We start from the raw sequence: 19,625 nt of genomic DNA, 5'->3' as shown, positions 1-19,625 counted from the left end.
TCAGTATTAAAGCTGAGAACCTATGCTCAGATCTCAGCTCTGGAATTTTCTACATTGGAATTTCAACACGCCCTCAGCCCACTGAGCCTTGTGTGTAAAGCCGATAAAATGATTTATTTCCACCAAATTGTGTTAAGGATTAGCTAAATATACACATAGTAAGCTTTGAATAAATACTGAATAGTAGCAGTCACAAATAATTTCCATGGTGATAAATGTACTTACTGATAAGATGTAATCATAGTGCGAAGAACTGAAAATTACCACTGAAAAACAGTAAGCACTGATACATCATCACTACACAAATAGTGAGACTTTACTCAGAATATCATCGCTACTGAAAATAGGATAAAATACTCAAGATTTTTGACTTGCTTTTTCCAGCCTTTACAGTTCTCCTCTGATCTTCCAGCAATCACAGCATTGTTAAATTGTGGATAGGAAACTAACCCAGCTCTTTCTGAGGGTCTTGTTAATGTTGTTCACTAGTGCATGTGCTCTATCCATTAATTGCTTTTCTAACAAAGTAACAATCCTGACTTACTTGATCACTGGGGACTGTGTGACCCCGCTATACTTTTTATGTCGTATTTCTTCATGGTTGGCTAGTATTCAGCTTTCTCTTTTATAGACTTGCTTGCTTCTAAGTTAGTTAACTGCACTGTTCTATTTGTGACCAGGAAACACAGAGGTGTTTAAGTAGAAAATAATGTAGTTTCTTCGCTAACTCCCATGATGTATGTGGTAGAACTTTGTCAACAAAGGGAAAATATGGTGTGACCAAATGGGGAAAGGCTTTTTCTTGCTCCCACCATCGCATCTCATTGAGAATAATGAATGCCAGGCTACTTCATTGCCCAGTAAGGATTTTGCCAAAATATACTGCCTTCAAGCAGAAATAACATGTTGCAGACATTTTAAGAAGACAAATCTTCTGCTGTAGAAGTCACCGCTTACTGTATGCCGATCCCTATAACATTAACTCTGCTGTAAAAGCCCAACATTTTAAAAAAGAGTTTTAAAGTAGCATATATTTTACAAATTGTGTGAGGGGAAGGGCAGTCATTGTAATATTTTAATATGGTCCATGTCAATATATCCAATCAAATTCACCCCTTTCATCTCCTCTCTCCTTTTTTTGTGCCTGTACTGTTTTAATTTATCTTTTATTGTCTTTAAGTAATTGTATAAAGGGGTTATAATTCAAAAGAAATTCATTTATAGGTACAAAAATTTTAGGCTCCTTGGTTTTTCTTAAAGCAGAGAATTTATTGAGTGACTTAAATTTTACCAATCACATGACTAGCTCAGGTTTTCAAGATACCTTTTATTTTTTAAATAATAATCTTTTGGAAGCATGAAATAGAGATGAGTGCATCTCAGTTACAATTTGACTTAAACACACTCAAGACTGACTGGTGGTTGCTTTTTTCTGTCTTTGACCACATCAGAGTGCTTAGTGAGTTAAAAATGCAAAGACATGTATTGCTCTTTCATTTGTCAAGGTTGACTGCTTTTAAAAGCCAGACTCTGAGAATCAGGTTAGCCAGAGGATTTTATGACAAATCCTCCATAAATGCATGCCCATGTAAAAGCTAAATTAACAAAACTTTCCTCATCAAGTTTTTTCTTGCATGCCCATGGTAGCTAGACCACCACTAGCAGACCAGTCAGGGGCGTGGGTGTAAATTTAGAAGTGAAAACTCACATGTACTTATTCTTCTACGTAGTGTCTCTTCTTGCAGTCAAAACAGAGCCCTTGAACAGCAATGAAACCTCAACCACGACTGGAGATGGAGCGCTTGACACTTTTACTGGGTCAGGTAAAGCCTTTAGCTCGTGTGTCATTGTGTACACATTGAGGGGACCATCATTATCCTTCTCACAAACAGCTGCTCACGGATTAGAACTGACAGCACTTTGATTTCAGAAAGTTGACACTAAGCTCACTCTTTTGAAAAACAAATTGTCCTAAATTTACCAATTGTTAGAAATTCTATTTCTAATCAGTCCATAGGGTTGAGAATCGACAGTGGAACTCTCAACTTTCTTGGTAGAGAAAAGCAGAGCTATTTTCATCCATCATTATTAATATTATTAATATTATTATTATCATTATCATTGTTATTATTATTATTATTATTATTATTATTATTATTATTATTATTATTATTATTATTATTGCTAGTCCTGGGGCTTGAACTCTGGGCCTGGGCACTTCCCTGAGCTCCTTTTACTCAAAGCTAGCACTCTACTACTTGAGCCATAGCTCCACTTCTGGCTTTTTCTGAGATTAATTGGAGATAAGAGTCTCACAGACTCCCCTACCTGAGATGGCTTCGATCTCGGCCTCCTGAATAGCTAGGATTACAGGTATGAGCCACCAGCGCCTGGTCTTCATCTTATTTCATACAATGTTTGATGAATTTCATCAGTAGGTCACCATTGCACTTTGTTCCTTCAACTGTCTATTTAAATTATATTTCAAAACTGCCTTTTCCATCCACCATTCTAGATGTAAAACTATCCCATTTGATTTCTTCTAAATAAGCTTGTTTCCTTTTCTGGTTTAAGAAAGTCCTCCTGTATGGCAGTTGAGTGACAAGTATTAAAGGTTAATGCACTGCGGGAGAGCACATGCTGCTTGCATTAGAATCAGCCTCTGAGAGCAGCCTTGCTTCAAAGAGAGCAACAGAGTGTCTCTAAACATCAATCCTTATAGGATATAAAATACCTGATAACTCCCAGCTGGGTGCAAGGGACACACATTTTTTTGTTGTTTTGGTTACTTTGCTTGGCTTATTCAGTCCTAGTTCTTTTATTCTGCTGTATTGTATTTATATCCATCCATGATCTCATCTGTGATGATTTCATATGGGAGTACTCCATGTAAAAAAGAATTGCAGTATGTCCTTAAGTAAAATGTCATGTCAGTGGATAATGCTACTTTTTTGGAAGCACAGCTGATCCAGGCTTACAGTTCTCACCATATACTTGCCATGTGTTCACATAAACGTTAGTACTCCAAACAGAGATAAACAGTAGTAGTACATCAGCCAGCATTGCATAAAGGTCCTTATGTGCTAGTCTGCATTCTTTGTAGCAATTAATCTGCCTCCCCAGGAAACAAATAGCTACTACCATCCTCTGTTATACTGTGCTGTTCACTTGCTAATATAACTCTTGCAAACAGTCTGCAAAGTAAATAAATGCGGGTAGGTTTTAAGGAATTATGTGTAATTATAAAGTAATGGGCATCATGAAAAGTTGGGCACATTCATGAAAAGTTGAATGACAAAAAAGTATAGAATCTTTGCCCCAGAGGATTTTCAGGGCCTTCTTGTTCATTTTGCAGACAAGAACACCATATAGTTGTGCCCACATAGTTAAGACCTGAATAGAGCCAGGTACAGTGGCTCACACTTGTAATGCCAGTGACTTGGAAGGTAGAAAAGGATCACGTTCCAAGGCCAACCTTGATGAAATTAGGGAAACTCAACCTCAAGGAACTAGCTAGGCATGGTGATGAATGCCTATAATGCCAGCTAAATGAGAGGCAAAGGTAGAAAGAATGGAGTCTGAAGCCAGTTTCTGGCAAAACAATAGAAATCTTGTCTGAAAAATAAAGTTAAAAGAGTTTGGAGTGTGGCTCAAATGGTAGAGTGCTTGTGTAGCAAGCATGCAGCATTGAGTTCAAAACTTGAGTACCAAAGTGGAGGCAGTGGGGAGGGGGAATGAAAACCCTAATCCATGGTAGTGATATAGACAAATCTAGAAGCATATACCAATAATTAGTCTCTGAGTCTTTTCCATCATACTCCACTGATAATTACCAAATGGAAAAAAGGAATAGCTATACACGATCTTATCTGAAATCAGATTCATATTATATGCCCAGATAGTTCCTTAGGTTTTTAAAAGAACATTTTGGAGCTATGCAGCCCAACAAAAGAGCCATTCTTACAGGTAACTTTTTAAATTTAAATCAATTAAAATTTGGTAAAATAAATATTTGTAGTTGGAGACACACTAGCCACATTTCTGGGGCTTAATTGCTGCCCATGTCTGGTGGCACAGAGATGTAGAATGTGCCTAGCGCCATGGCGAGCTCTGGCAGTCAGCAGGGATCTGAGGCAGGGACTCTCCTAGAACCATTAAAGAAAAATGCATTCCCAAGAAACTTCACCAAGCATTGTAAGGTGCTCAGCAGTATCCTTCATTTGCCTTGACTATCAGTAGCACCCTGCCCCAGTTGTAACACATCAAAATATATCCTGGCATGCAAAATTCTCCCCACTTCTCGTCCTATTGAGAGCTGGTGATCTAAGGTATTATAATGATTAAAAAAAAAAGAAACCCTTAAAATTGCTTGACATCATGCTTTCACAAACTGATAAAATTAATAGATTTTGAAAAATTAACCTTCAGACTAATGCATTTGGAGATAATCAGTTCTGGTTACTTTTGTATGCAGAAATGATAAAATATAATGAGTCTTGGGTATTGTTTATGGTTAATTAAATCATGATGAGGACTAAAAATGTTCATTCAAATTTGTGCATGGCATTGCCACCCATCTTCTTGGGGACTGAGTTGCCTTTGTAGGGACTGGTTTGTTTTGGTCAGCATAATAACAACTCACTAAGTCCAATTTTGTTTTAGCTACAGTTTGCATTGGAATAAATTTTAGTAAAGAAGGATGAACTCTTCAGTTTTTGTTCCTTATGTGGCCAAACTTCTGAGTCAGTTTTGTCTTGTATTTAGAAAATTACCATGCAGGCATATGTCAACAGTTAATTGAGCATTTGTAGTGTTATGGGTTTATTATTTTAATGGTGTCGAGATTCACTCAAAAGAAGAAAACATCCTACATATTCAAAACTGTATTCATGTCTAGGTTTTCTTCTGAGGAACAGACTTTTGTGCTTTGCCTTATTTAATTAAAACTGCTATAGGGAGTTTTGTTTGTAATTATATCATGTGTTTTTTGAAAACCCTTCTTTTTTCAATTTTTACAATAACTGATTAGTAGACTTAATGTAAGTTTTAACTGTAACAACAAGAAATTACATTTTAGAAGACAAAATATCTTGTAATTAATGCCTCTTTCACTATTGAGAATACTTAAGTCAGACTGAGTGTGCTGTGGAATAACATTATTACATCTTACGTTTTGGTGACTAATGGAGTATAATCCAAAGTCTGTTCTCATTAAGTTGAAAGTATTAAAGATTATATTTTAGGTTTTTAGAAAATTGAGTAACAAATTAAGGATTTATCAGTTAATTTATTTCGAGCCACTCATAACAAACTAACTTAAATTTTAGTTCTTAAAAATGTTTATATAACATCTCTATTCATACTTCATGATGTTCAAAGTTGATTCAAAAAATTTTATGCATGTACTTACTCCACTACGGCTATTAAAGCTAGGTTTCCCATATCTAGCATATAGGAAACATATATTTTAAACTGATTAAATTCTGAGTGTTTGTGAGGCAGTAGATCACAAAGGTATGTAATAGTATTTAAAATAGAAATATATCATGTTTCATAAAATAGTTAGCAACTTGAACCTATTTGTCACTTTTTACAAATTCTAAGAGTTTCATTCCAGAATTACTGCGAACAACCTAAGAAAGGGCACAGTACTTTGAAGTATAACTTTGATTGATTAGACCAAACTAATTCCAGCACTGCACTGTGTACTACTTTAATCTTTTTGAGAAGTGAATGAACAGCAGATGGCCTAATAAAGACACTCTGTGTGCTTGCCCAGTATGGATTGGCTCTGAGAGGGCCTGCTTAACACTTTAGAGTCCATACATTTGCAATACATCCGTCTTTGTCAAGGCAGATGTCTAAAAGAAAGAGAAACTTGCAAACATCTTGGATATAGTCCAGTTTGGAGTAGGTATTTGGGTGAGATGTTACAAAGAACTTGACTTTGACTTTTAAGTTCTTGTCAGAAAAAGTATCATCTCTGATAGTCCAAAATATACTTGTCAAGAAAACTGCTAGTATGTTCTAATGACCCTTTCTATGTATATTCCAGTTTTCACTAGAGTATTTTTGGACTCTGTATTTTAATTAGTTGTCTGATAGCTAATGTGAAAGAAAATAGAAACAATAGCATTTTCTATTAAGGCGTGTAGGTTGGCTTTCTCAATAGTTATCAACTTTTTCTTTAATAATCATTTTCTTTTAATGAAGAAAATAGGCAATATATTGTAGCTATGTATAAGATGCAAAACTTACACATTTTAAAGCATTTAGTCACATCATGCAAGTTTAATTGTATTAAATCTAAAGATATGTATTCATATCATGTCCATCCATGATCCTGCTTCTAACTCCCAAAATTGGAAGAGTGGTAGAATGATATGTGAGAAGAAGGTCCATTTCGTGTTCTTACAAGATGAGAAGCAGTTAATTTGGAGAACGTATTTCAGCTGCTGTTTCTTTTTAGAAAATAAACTTCAGAAGGTCAACAAATTTCTTAGAAAACAATGTATTGACATGGTAAGCTCTAAATGGGTAATATAACACTGTAGTGTGATGGTTTCATGAAGCAACTTTTTGTGCATGGTTTCATTGTGTCTTACAGTAATAACAAGTAGTGGTTACAGCCCCAGGTCGGCGCACCAGTATTCCCCACAGCTGTACCCTTCCAAGTAAGTGCTCAGTACACTCAGTGTTGTTAGATCCATTTTCTGGAATCCCATTTAGAAATCTGTATTCACATAATATCACAACTTTAATTTGGCATACATTCTTAGATATAAGTGTATTGATGATAGATAATTGGCTAGATGGTTATTTGCATAATAAATTAAGCATCTAAGGAAGCATACAGAATAGAAATAAAGATGTTACTTGTGTAATATACGTACCCTTATACACATCAATTCTTTCGTTCTAGATGGTTATCCAGGTTAAATCTTTATATTCAATTGTTTTATGAAAATTCTAAGATGCCAACTAGTTTACAGAAAATATAAAGAGATCTTATTTTACTGACACCTGAAGTATCAACACTCATAGTTGATTCCATCACCAAAATATTTTATTGAATTTCATAATACAATAAAAGATATTTGTAGAGAATATTTTTTATTGTTTTGATAACTGTTGTAGTCACCTTATTGAAGAAAGTGGTAGATATTTCAAGTTGAACTGTGTCAGGTATACTTGAGTTTGTGTAGGATTCAAAAGATTGGGAATGTTTTTCAATCCCTGATACATATAAAATATGTGTTCGGAGCTGGGCACTGTTTGTTCACACCTGTAATCCTAGCTACTCAGCACACTAAGATATGAGGATTGTGGTTTGAAGCCAGTCCAGGCAGGAAAAACCATATGAGACTCTAATCTTCAGTAAATTTCCAATAAAACACACACACACACACACACACACACACACACACACACACACACACACACACACACACACACACACACACACACACACACACACACACACATAGAAGTGGAGCTGTAGCTCAAGTGGTACAGTGATAGCCTTGAGCAAAAAAAACTCAAGGGCAATACCACCAGACTCTAATCTTCAGTAAATTTCCAATAAAACACACATACACACACACACACACACACACACACACACACACACACACACACACACACACACACACACACACACACCCTAGAAGTGGAGCTGTAGCTCAAGTGGTACAGTGATAGCCTTGAGCAAAAAAAACTCAAGGGCAATACCCAGCCCCTAAATTCAAGCTCCAGGACTAACACACACACACCAAGTGTGTTCCATTTTGTTACATCTAGAATACCCCTAAGTAAAATGGGAACATTATGTGAACTATGGCATGATGAAGGGAAAATAGAATTCCCCTTGTTTTCAGGAATATTACTCCTTTTTCTTTCTAAGATTTCCAGTTACAAGGAAGGATTTCCAGTTAATTTGAGGAAGAGCTTTTAAATAAAAATTTGTAATCATTGTGCAGCATTAGGTCACACAGTACAGATAGGCTCACAAAGTCCTTAACTGGCCTGTACTCCATTTATCTCTTCTATATATTAACTGGAGTGCTGTTTAGATATAACAAGAATGATAGATGTGGAAGAGATGTGAGTGGTCACATCTAAACCAATTTCTCATCTTACAGAGGAAGCATTCTCAAGGGGATTCATTTATTTATCCAAGGTCATCAGACTGATTTGTAGCACAGCCTAGGCTCCTGACATTGGAACTCTTATACTTTCCTACATTGTAAAAATTTGTTGTGGAAGAGAGGAGGATTACTCCCTGAATATTTTAGGGTTTCACTGAATCTAAGCTGTCTGAATTAATATGCAGTCTTTGTTGCCACAGTAATGCTATTTTTCTGATATTTAGGCCCTATCCACACATTCTTTCTACACCAGCAGCTCAAACAATGTCTGCCTATGCAGGCCAGACTCAGTATTCGGGGATGCAGCAGCCAGCAGTCTACACAGCCTACTCACAGACAGGACAGCCCTACAGCCTGCCCACTTACGGTATTTCATGTTTTCTCTCTTCTTTGTTTACAAGCCGGGTAGTTCTGCTAGCTAGTTGATTTATATTGTTCATATGAGTTTCAGCTCCGAAGGAAGATCCTTTTGTTCATGAAGTCCTTTGCACATTTGTTTTCCAAACAGATTTGGGGGTGATGTTGCCCGCCATCAAGACAGAAAGTGGACTTGCTCAAACTCAGTCCCCATTACAGAGTGGCTGCCTCAGTTACAGTCCGGGCTTTTCCACCCCCCAGCCAGGACAGGCACCTTATTCTTACCAAATGCCAGGTAAGCACGCATTCAAGACACTTGTTACGTGAGAATAAATCCTTTCAATGTGACTCTTTGACTTCAGTCTAAGACATACACATGAGGACAGTTTTAAATCTCACCGCACCCGCACAGCTTCTTAAGAAAAGACAAATAATTGCACAGAAGCCTGATGTAAGTAATTGAATACATATTAGTGGACATGACTCATACAAAAGCTTTATAAAAAGGCAGGAAACCATGTCCAAGCCAAGCAGGCTTCAGGCCAGCCATCACCAGGTCAGGCAATCACATGTTTAGTGTCTACATAGCTAAGTTACATTCCTTAGGCAAATCTATGTTTTCTTCTCAGTATTTCAGAAGAAATGTCATGTTCTTTTGATTGTATTTAAAAATACAAGCACTAGTGGCTCATGCCTATAAATCCTAGCTAAACTGGAGTCCAAGATCTAAGGATCAATTCAAAACCAGAGCAGACAAAAACATGAGATTCTTATTTCCCATTAACCACCAAAAAGCCAGAAGTGAAACTGTGGTTCATGTGGTAGAGCACCAGCCTTGAATAAAAAAGTAGCCAGACCCTGAGAGCATGGTCAGGACTAGAGCGTGCGCACACACACACACACACACACACACACACACACACACACACACACACACACACACACACTAGCACTTTCTAAAGTTCTACTTATTATTGAGTGATGAAGAATATTTTTGTTCCAAAGACCAGCTTCCCTATTGATACTTTATTTCCCAATAGGATTATTTATATAATTCATTATATTTCCAAACCTTTCATTTAGGGTCCTTTAAAAAAATCTCTCATTTTTGACATCAATTAAAAATTATGTTTGGTCATCATATAATAGTTTTAGAAAAAATGGTAGGGACATAGCAAGAACACATAAAGCTAATTTTTATCTATTGTCTATTAGTTATTCATAAATTTAGGGCTAAATTAATATATTTGGAACAACTATTTTAACAATTTAGTCAGTTGACTAAAATAAAATAGACATTTTTGGGCTGGAATGGCAGGTCTCTTTTTTTAACCTAGAATAGAAGCTGAAATATAATTGCATACACACTGTATTCCCAATGGCTTTAGTTAGTAGTTTAAGACAGAGTATAAAGACATGCTTATTTTTGCCCGCATATAGTCACATGGCTTTTCTGGACCAAATTAATTGTTTTGGTTATATAGCATAACATTACTGAAAACATGTTTGTGTGTTGCTGGGCCCTGGTGGCTCATGCCCATAATCCTAACTATTCAGGAGGTTGAGACCTGATAGTCACAGTTTGGATCCAGCCTAGGGAGGAAAGTCCATGAGATTCTTATCTCCAATTAACCACCAAAGAGCTGGAGATGGAGCTGTGCCTCCTAGTAGAGCGCTAGCCTTGAGTAAAAGAGCTCAGGGACAGTGCCTAGGCCCTGAATTTAAGCCCCAGGATGAGCATGTGTGTGTGCGCACGCGCATGCACACACATACACACACACACACACACACACACACTCACACTCGCTAATGAAATAGGTAATTAGATGTCTCAAGTGTTTCACTTTACCTCTTTAATGAGTACAGTCCATAAGAAAATACTTCAAAAGAAAAAAATCTGTAATCGATGCACCCCAAACTAAGCACATACATTTCAAACATTATAGTCAAATTTTAAAAGGCCTTCAAAACTTATATACATACAGTATCACCTATCCAGGACAGAAAACAAAAAGACAGGAAAGGTAATAACTAACTCTAGTTGAATTCTGTGAGTTCATTGCCTAACCCATGACCCATCCAAATGTTTAACATTACTCATTTCTCTATATAACTTGAAACATTCACAAATTTCTGGGAACTCCAAGTTAATAAATCACAGCTTATTTCTCGAGTTCCTTGCTATCCGTGCTATGGACACTCAACTCTTGAATGTTAATTTGAGTCAGCGAAAGGCAGTTTCTGTTCTGCCTTCATTCAGCCCACCACGTTCCCTTCAGAAGGTTTTACCTGCTATGAGGAAGGTAGGGGAAGCTAAACCAACCGTATAAACCCCAACTCCAAATCGCACCACGAAATCCAAACAATGTTTCCTTCACTTAATTTTTCAATGTAAAATATTTTTCAACATTTCTGTGAGGAAAATTTGCTTCTGATAGGGAAATGATTGCTTTTCTCATGTATACTGAGTAATTAGGCGTATTTCTTCGGTCACATGTGCTGTTCTGACACATGGTATACAATACAATGTTGAAATCACGGTGAAGATATCTGTTTGCTCAAACATTTGTAATTTCTTTGCAGTGAAAACATTCAAAATCCTCTCCTCCAGCATTCTGGAAAAAATGTGACACATGACTTGGTGTCTGTTGACAGTCCTTCCTTACCTTTCTGTAAACCCTACCATGATAACTCCTATTCTACTCTCAGCTTCAATGAGAACAACCTATTTAGGTTTCATACACTAGTGCACTATTTATTTTCTTTGTCTGGCATGTCACATGATGCCCTTTTGTTCTAACCAGGTTGTTACAAATGACCAAAATTTCTTCTCGTTCATGAGTGAATTAGTATGTAACGTTTTAAAATTCAATTTGTTCTTTGCCTTTAGGTTCTAGTTTTGCACCATCATCTACCATTTATGCAAATAATTCAGTTTCCAACTCAACGAATTTCAGTGGTTCACAACAGGTATGGTGTTGTTTTTATATCTGTGCTTTAAAAAAAACTCATCATAATTGAAGATTCTAAAATAAGTATGCATTCTCCAAATATAAGATGTCTTCATTTGAAACTAACCCAACATTACAGGATAATAAAAAAATCATATATTCAGAACTTTTGAGATACTTGTCATTCTGGCTATTTTATATTTGTTGTTAAATAAATACTTGTTTAACCATTTCAGTAGTATTAATTTTAATCACCTGACATGAAGTTATTGACTATATTGTATACTTGCTTGTTATCTTAAACTGTACTTGACACAGTTTTATTTCCCTTGATAAAACAGTTAGAATTATGAATATCAATCAATAATGGAACTGTAATTTCAAAAAATGGGATGGGGTTGGGGCACTAAAACTTTCCCAGTCCCTGAAGGTAACTGGTTACTAAACATAACACCTATTCATTGCTTAGTTCTATCATTTCTTTTATTAAATGTTGGATTCCCAACCTCTTCTGACAGCAGAGCTTTCCTGCTTTGGTTATGAACTTATGTTCATGTTAAATTCTAGGATGTTAAACTAGGTGTTAGTATGTGGAGGAAAAGTGAGCATTTCTGGATACACAATGTGGCAATTTGATAATATGCATTCTACATTGACTTCAGAATCCTTTTCCTTATTTTCTGATTTTTCAATCATGAAGAGTAATAGAGACTGAAAGGTGATTTCTGGACAGACAATATGCTATTTGCTTTAATATAATTGCTGACCTTTTAAATGTTTTTAAATGTAAATTGCCCCAGAAGTGCTTGCTCTTTGGATTTATTGAAAGAGCTCTTATTAATTGCCTTCATGTAGCTTAATAAAAGAACAAAGGGAAAACTTTATTATTAAAATACTGTGGAGTTAAAACATTTTATAGAATTAAAATGTGTAATTTGGCATTAGTTAAAAATAATACCTTAACTCTCTAAATATTAAAGTCACTATACAGATTTTATTTAAAAATTGATTTGGGCTTTGTGGGTCACAGCTATTAATTCCAGCACTTGGGAGGATAAGGAAGAAAAACAGGGAGTTTGAGGCCAGCTCTATAGCAAGACTCTGTCTCAAACAATATATTGTATTCATAAGCTGCTTTGTTAAATGCCAACTCTTGAAAGATATCAATAGAAAGGTATAAAAGTAAGAAATCTTAATAGCTTAATTTAACTTATTTATTGATCAGTATAGCACACATTAAGCACTTGCAGCCCTAATAAGTTTGAATAGGCATTGAAGTTGCAAAAATCTCCTTTGTTTTCTGCTCTCTTGAAGGGCAGTCTTCCTAAAGAAACAGACATAAAATCATGTGGGCAGAACGTGGAATATGATAATAGGAGTAAACATTAGAGAAAACCTTAGCATAAAGAAATGATTACTCCATTGTACTAGTAGGACTATAAAGTTGTATTAAGAAGAAAATTTATTTACCAGGTTTAACTCATAAAACAGATCCAGTTCTACCTGAAGACTAGCATAAAATATAATTTGTATTTTAGACCCTGCTTTGAGTATTAGTTTACCCTTTGAGAAAACATTGACTGCTAGAGGAATTGGAAGCTGGGCTTTGTATACTGGAAAATATGCAGGTAGTGGTAGTACTGGTTAGGACCTCACTCCTGGTTCATGAACTTGTGACATATGGAGAATATAAACCAATGACCGGAAAACCAAAGAACCAATGAACATAAGCATGAACCCATGAAAAAAATTAAAAATAACGAATTTTTGTCAGTCTTGGGGCCTGAACTCTGGGCCTGGGCGCTGTCCCTCAGCTCTTCAGCTCAAGGCGAGCACTCTACCACTTGAGCCACAGCGCCACTTCTAACTTTTTTTTTCTGCTTATGTGGTGCTGGGGAATCGAACCCAGGGCCTCATGCATGCAAGGCAAGCGCTCTACCACTGAGCCACCTTCCTAGGCAAAATAACAAATTTTTAGTAGACTGTATTCTAATTTTAAAAATTTGGAGTTAAAACCTAATTTTAGATAAGGAAGTTTTGGTAGAAGCTCTCCTTACTGAAACTGCATTGAGGCCAAGAATTCTAAGAGTTTGAGGGGAAGAATGAGGGTGTGGGTGTTCCCAGCAAAGAAAACAGTAAGAGGCAGATCCCCAAGCAATAGAAGACTCAAGGCAAGCTGCTGTAGTAAGTTCAGGGGGGAAAGCAGGGAGACACACCGTTGAAGAAATGCAGCCAGCCAGTTCACGTAAGATGCTGGGGATTCCAGAAAGACACTTGGATCCTATTCCCAGCCCAGTGGGAAACTATTGAAGGATTCTGAGGAGAAGAATAACGTCATGTAATTTATGTTTTGAAAATTTACTCTGGTGTCATGGTTTTTGGAGAAAGCCAAACAAATGAAAAGGAGGTAAATTAGAAAACAAGTACATTTGTTGCAACAGGATGGGAAGGTAGCTTAGATAAGAGAGATAGGAGTGGAAATGAAGAGAATGGGAGATCTTAGAGACATCCTATTCCCCAGAGGCTCAGGGAAATCTTGCCAATCTGTGACTCCCCTTTCCTCTCAGGGCCTTGGCAGGCTTAACAGCTTCAGCCCACAGATGCTAGAGGTAGAATGCCAGCTCAGAAACTTACTGGCTGCATGGCCTGTGTACAAATCACTTCGAAGTTCTGTACGTTAGTCTTTTTTATAGTAGACTGGAAATAATAACTACATCATGTAGAAGGTTGTGAAGATTAAGTAAGCAAGTCTACTTATCCTCAGAACTGGGCCTTAACACAGGCAGTACTGTGTAATCATTAGCAATCACATTTTACTCTAAGAAAGACAAGTTGCTAAGAACTTTGTTTAAATGTTGACACTTTTCCCCCCTTGACTCACAAGTAGTGGTGGGGAATAGTTGATTTTGAAGTTAACAAACTACTTTTAGTTTTCTGCCTTATTATTTAATTCTTTGTGATAATACACATACTTATAAAAAGAATTTTCATTTTTGGAAAGCACATCAAGGGAGGATTTTTATTGCCTTCAGTACTTGTCTCAACAGGGAATCTTAATCCTGACCAAGGATTTGTCATCACTGATAACAATTTGGTCCAAACATGGTAGATATATTAAAGATCATCTATCACAACAGATCCTTCGTCATCATAATATACGAAAGGATTTTGAGGGAGCACTCTTATTGTTTGAAAGGTCTTCGGCTTTCTTTAAACAAAAATAAAGCAAGTCAGAGAAGGTTATCCAATGCTTTCATTTTTGTGTGCAACAAAAGAGAAAAGCGAAATAGTTGAAAACTTCATTTGAAGATTTTAAATTCAGCCTTGGATGGACTGTGAGAAGCTGGTACTCTGTGTTAATTTTTTTTTCTGTACTTCCACTAAGAAAATAAAATTACCAAGAGTAGCCAAGAAGAAGAAACAAAACCATATATTTAAAAGTCCACACCAAGGTCTGTGTAGCAGATGGGAGAGCTGACAACAGCTCCTCCATGATGGTGTTAGAAGATATGGAACAACTAATTTCCTGAACACGAACTAGTTCTACCTCTATTACTCTTCCAGTGCATCTGTCCTTGGTTAAGTATCTGTGGGAAGCAAAATGAAGCATATGCAACCTTTTGTTAGATTGCAATTTAGTATTTACAAAACCAATAGAGGAAAGACATTATTTAACATGCCCTTGCACACACAATGATCTGTAATAAGTGCTCATCTTCATTGACATAGTGACTGTTTTCTTTTGCTTGTTCCTGGCATACTACAGAGTAATGTCTCCTTCAAACATACACATTTCAATGACTCGTTTCAGGAGTATCCATCCTACACAGCCTTTGGCCAAAACCAATACGCACAGTATTATTCAGCATCAACGTATGGAGCATATATGACATCAAATAACACAGCTGACAGCACATCTTCATCAACCTCAACCTATCAGCTGCAGGAATCTCTCCCAGGACTGACTAGCCAACCAGGTACAGATCTTCACCCAGGTGAAATACTTTTAAATATTTTGTGCTATCTAATGACATGGAGAAAACAGACATTTCGAAACCATGCCTAAAAAAATGCCAAAATAATTGTGCTTATGTTTAAGCTATATCAGTGTAAAATGAGTTTCTTTGAGCATTCCAAAAACATTTTTGATATGGAACAGATAGGAGACTTTCTGTGTGTGTGTGTGTGTGTGTGTGTGTGTGTGTGTGTGTGTGTGTGTGTGTGTGTGTGTGTGTGTGTGTGTACAAATACTAGGGGCTTGAACTCTTTTGCTCAAGGCTAGGGCTCTTCCATTTGAACTGTAGCTGTAGTTCTGCCTTTTTGGTGATTAGTTGGAGATATGAATCTCATAGACTCCTTCCTGGACTGGCTTTGAACCTCGATCTTCATATATCAGCCTCCTGGGTAGCAAGGATAACAGGTGTGAATCAACAGGGCGAAGCTGTTGATAATTGAATGAAAAATGCATTTTTTAACCACACTGGGGAAACTGGATATCTATGTATAAAAGAAAAGGGAATCTCATAATTGTGTATAAAATTAACTCAAAATGAATCATAAGCTGCATGTAAAAACCTAAACTAAAACCACCTAGAAGAAAAACATAGACAAAATTATTTTTACTCTGGATAAATGAAGATTTTTGTAGTTTTGACCCTAGAGTCACAATCCTTAGGGAAAAAAAGAGAAGATAAATTAGACTTCATAAAATTAAGAATCAATCCTTGAAAGACACTTCATCACAAAAATAAAGTAAACCATTTAGAGAAAGTATTTACAAAACATATATCTGATAAGGACTCGTAATCCAGAATTCAAATAAAAAGAATTCATCCTCCACTTTTGTTTTATCCATCTGTGAAAGGAGTGGGGTAAGCAAGGAGTATACTCACAATACTGAACCCTTTCTAACTGGGCCACTAGAGCCGAACAACCCAGTTTCATTAACAAACTAATTCATTGAATTTCTCTTACATTCCAGCATAAGGTGAGCAAATGTTACTTTGTTATTTGAGCATCAGATGAGCCTTCTTTCCACCATTACTTTTGTTTAACAAGACAAAGATCAAGCAAATATCTCTAATAGTGATGAATATTAAGAAAAAGGAAAAGAGATTAATATGAAAAATATTAACAAGTAAACTAACTTGGACATAAAGAAGTAACAGTGAAGTTGATTTTTTTTTCTTTTTCTTTTTTCTTTTTTTTTTTGTCAGTCCTGGGGCTTCAACTCTGGGTCTGGGTTCTGTACGTGAGCTCTTCAGCTCAAGGATAGTGCTCTACTACTTGAGCCACAGTGCCATCCGATTTTCTAGTAGCTTATTAGCGATAAGAGTCTCATGGATTTCCCTCCCCAGGCTGGCTTTGAACAGCAATCCTCAGATCTCAGCCTCCTGAGTAGCTAGTATTACAGGCGTGAGCCACCAGCTCCCGGCTTTTTTTTTTTTTTCTTAAGCAGTAGCTAAAATGGGATTAAATCATGAATAGATAAAATGGTAACCTTTGTTATTCTTTTTAAAGTTTTATTGTAAAGGTGATGCACATAGGGGTTACAGTTACATAAGTCATCTAATGAATACATCTCTTTTTGAACAGTACAGCATTCATTTTTCTTGGTGCTGTGTTTGGAATACAGAAGTCCATCACATTCGGGCCATCATTTCACTTCTCATTGCGCCAATCAAATCTAATCCAAAAATATTAAAAGCAAAGTTCCAAAAATAAGCAAACTACACATTTTTAGTGATTTTCCTTTTATTTTTTCTTATTATATTTTATCATAGCTGTGTGTATGTATAGGCAAAGTCATACTATCATTGTCTGTGGCTTCAAAGATCTGTGGAGCGTCTTGGAATGTGTTCTCCGTAGTTGAGGAGAGACCACAACATCACCTCTAACGGTGAACCCAAGAAAAACTACCCAGAAGATGTAATTTGTCTTTGGCCCCTTGCATTTCCCTTTCCTTCCCCTTGTCTTCCTTCAGTTCTCCTCCTGTGAGCACACAGGCCCTTTGAAATCTGACTCTTGTCGCGTTTAAAGCTCATGTTTAGGCTTCCCAGCCATCCTTACCTTGGTTGAGCATTTACACATCATGTAGAAGCAGTCCCTGGGTCAGGCCAGTGAATTAGCTGGGGCCCGGAACTGAAGGGGTGGCTCTTTCTCTTTTGCCCTGGATGTCCCAGTCTTAGTCACATATTCCAAATTTACCTTTGTCTTCTTTGAGTCTATACTTATCAAGGAGGGGGCCTTATTTCAAAGACTGCATGATTTCTGAATCCGTAATCAGTCATGGAGAGAGATACTGTATGTAGGTAAACTGATATTTGTGTTACTCTTCATCATACTAGGAACGGATTTTTCTTAGTGAATCATGGGAGGAAACCAGGTAGATAGAGTGACGGCTCAGAAAGAAACGACAGAAGTGCTTGTCATCATACTATCAGAGACGGAATGGAACAAAGGACCAGGAGGGTGTTTTTGAAGTGACTAGACTATGGCCTCCGTGAATAGAAGTTATTTACACTCTTAGATAAGCTAGTTGCTGTGTCATCTTAGGTTGGCTGTTCTTATTTCCACATGATCACAGCAAAGTTTCTCTCAGGGAAAGACAGAGATGCTAGCTTTTCATTAGCCAAAGATCTTTCTAATATTCTGCATACCTATTTTATTCCTGCTCAAGATACTGACAAAAGGTAGCAGCTATGCTGAGTGGAGGACTTTGAAAAGTGCCACATTCACAGGCGACCATGTCAAATTCACATCAGAATACTGTGATTTCTTCAAGTTTCCACTGGTTGCCAAAAAATACAGTTTTGACTTATTTTCACATTTCATTAAACTGTTGAACTTTAAAAAAAGAAATTATTTCTACTTGAAACTGTTATACTCTCAGCCAAAATCATGGCAATACACATGTCTGGTTTTTAAGGAATTCTGTGGGCTTAGATATTTGCTTTTAACTTTGATTTTTGCCTTTTTCTGATCTGGCATGCATTCAAAGAAGTGAACAAATTTATAACGATGGGAATTTTTCTCTATTAATGATGAAATCTGTTGGATTTAGTTCAAGGGCAGGGAAAGAATTTCCCATTAATCGATTCTGCATTTTGGACCCACAACCCAGACCTAACAATTAATTCCACAATTTTTCATAGAACATTGACTGTGGGACTTGAAATTTTAAAATAGAAACATACCTTATGTTCAATAAGAGACAGCTGGTTGTTCTGATTTAGAGATAACCCTAATGAAATAAAGTTGGATCTAAATATCCAAAACTTGCAAAGGGCAGTTATTCATTACTGTACTGATTAAAGGATAATTATTCAATCATGTAGAAAGGCCTAGGGCAGTTGGTAATGACTGATGTTATTTGGAAATTGCAAATAGCATTCAGTTATTTATTTTACCTTATTAGGTAGTTTGACAATGGACTTAAAGAAACACTACTGTGCTGATTAGAAACAGACATTTTAGTTCATTATAGTTATAAAGATTTTCCTTTGCCTTCATATAAAGTTCATCTAAGGTGAATTATATTTTTGATTTGCATTTGAAAGTTTGAGAATGGATTAGCACATAGAGATGAGAGATCATTTTAAACCTCTTTAAATATTTTAAACATCTTTATATTTAGTGAGGTTAGTAATTTGCAACAATAATATCCTTTAGCCTGAGATCCTTTAGCCTGAGACTTTTATAAACATTACAATACATTAGAAAATGAAATTTAGCAAGTGTTCCAGAAAGGTAGCCAGTAAAATCAGTCTTTCTCTCTGAAAAGAAACTGGCTTCAGGCTGGGAAGGTGGCTCAGTGGTATAGCGCTTGCCTTGCATGCCTGAGGCCCTGGGTTCAATTCCTCAGCACCACATAAGCAAAAAGAAAAAAGCTGGAAGTGGTGCTGTGGCTCAAGTGGTAGAGCGCTAGCCTTGAGCTGAAGAGCTGAGTGACAGCACCCAGGCCCAGAGTTCAGGCCCCACGACCGGAACCAAAAAAAGAAAAAAGAAACTGGCTTCTTAGGCAGGACTTCTGTAACTTCATAAGCAAAGTGTTTATCATCAAGTGAAATGCACAAGAAGATATAGATGGAAAAGACAGACCATACTGCACAATTCTGCAAAATTACATTTCTCCTTCCTGCAGCTGCACCCTGCCCTTGTGCAGCTTCCC

The 19,625-nt window shown here is 36.6% G+C and overlaps 1 protein-coding gene across 1 annotated transcript in view; it reads left to right on the top strand.

Annotated features, from left to right (window-relative positions):
- Positions 1-19,625, top strand: part of Eya4 (EYA transcriptional coactivator and phosphatase 4) — a 233,192-nt gene that overhangs the window by 172,692 nt on the left and 40,875 nt on the right. Inside the window, exons 5-10 of the mRNA XM_070010083.1 lie at positions 1,731-1,823; positions 6,608-6,674; positions 8,372-8,514; positions 8,656-8,799; positions 11,395-11,474; positions 15,267-15,432. Coding sequence (XP_069866184.1) covers positions 1,731-1,823; positions 6,608-6,674; positions 8,372-8,514; positions 8,656-8,799; positions 11,395-11,474; positions 15,267-15,432 — 693 coding nt within the window. The remainder of the gene's footprint in view (positions 1-1,730; positions 1,824-6,607; positions 6,675-8,371; positions 8,515-8,655; positions 8,800-11,394; positions 11,475-15,266; positions 15,433-19,625) is intronic.

The sequence above is a fragment of the Dipodomys merriami genome, unplaced genomic scaffold (assembly GCF_024711535.1).
Source record: "Dipodomys merriami isolate MVZ:Mamm:240054 unplaced genomic scaffold, mDipMer1.0.p SCAF_8, whole genome shotgun sequence".
In the NCBI taxonomy this organism is placed as follows: Eukaryota; Metazoa; Chordata; class Mammalia; order Rodentia; family Heteromyidae; genus Dipodomys; species Dipodomys merriami.
Note: the sequence above shows the minus strand (reverse complement) of the source record. Positions and strands in the feature narration are given on the sequence as shown.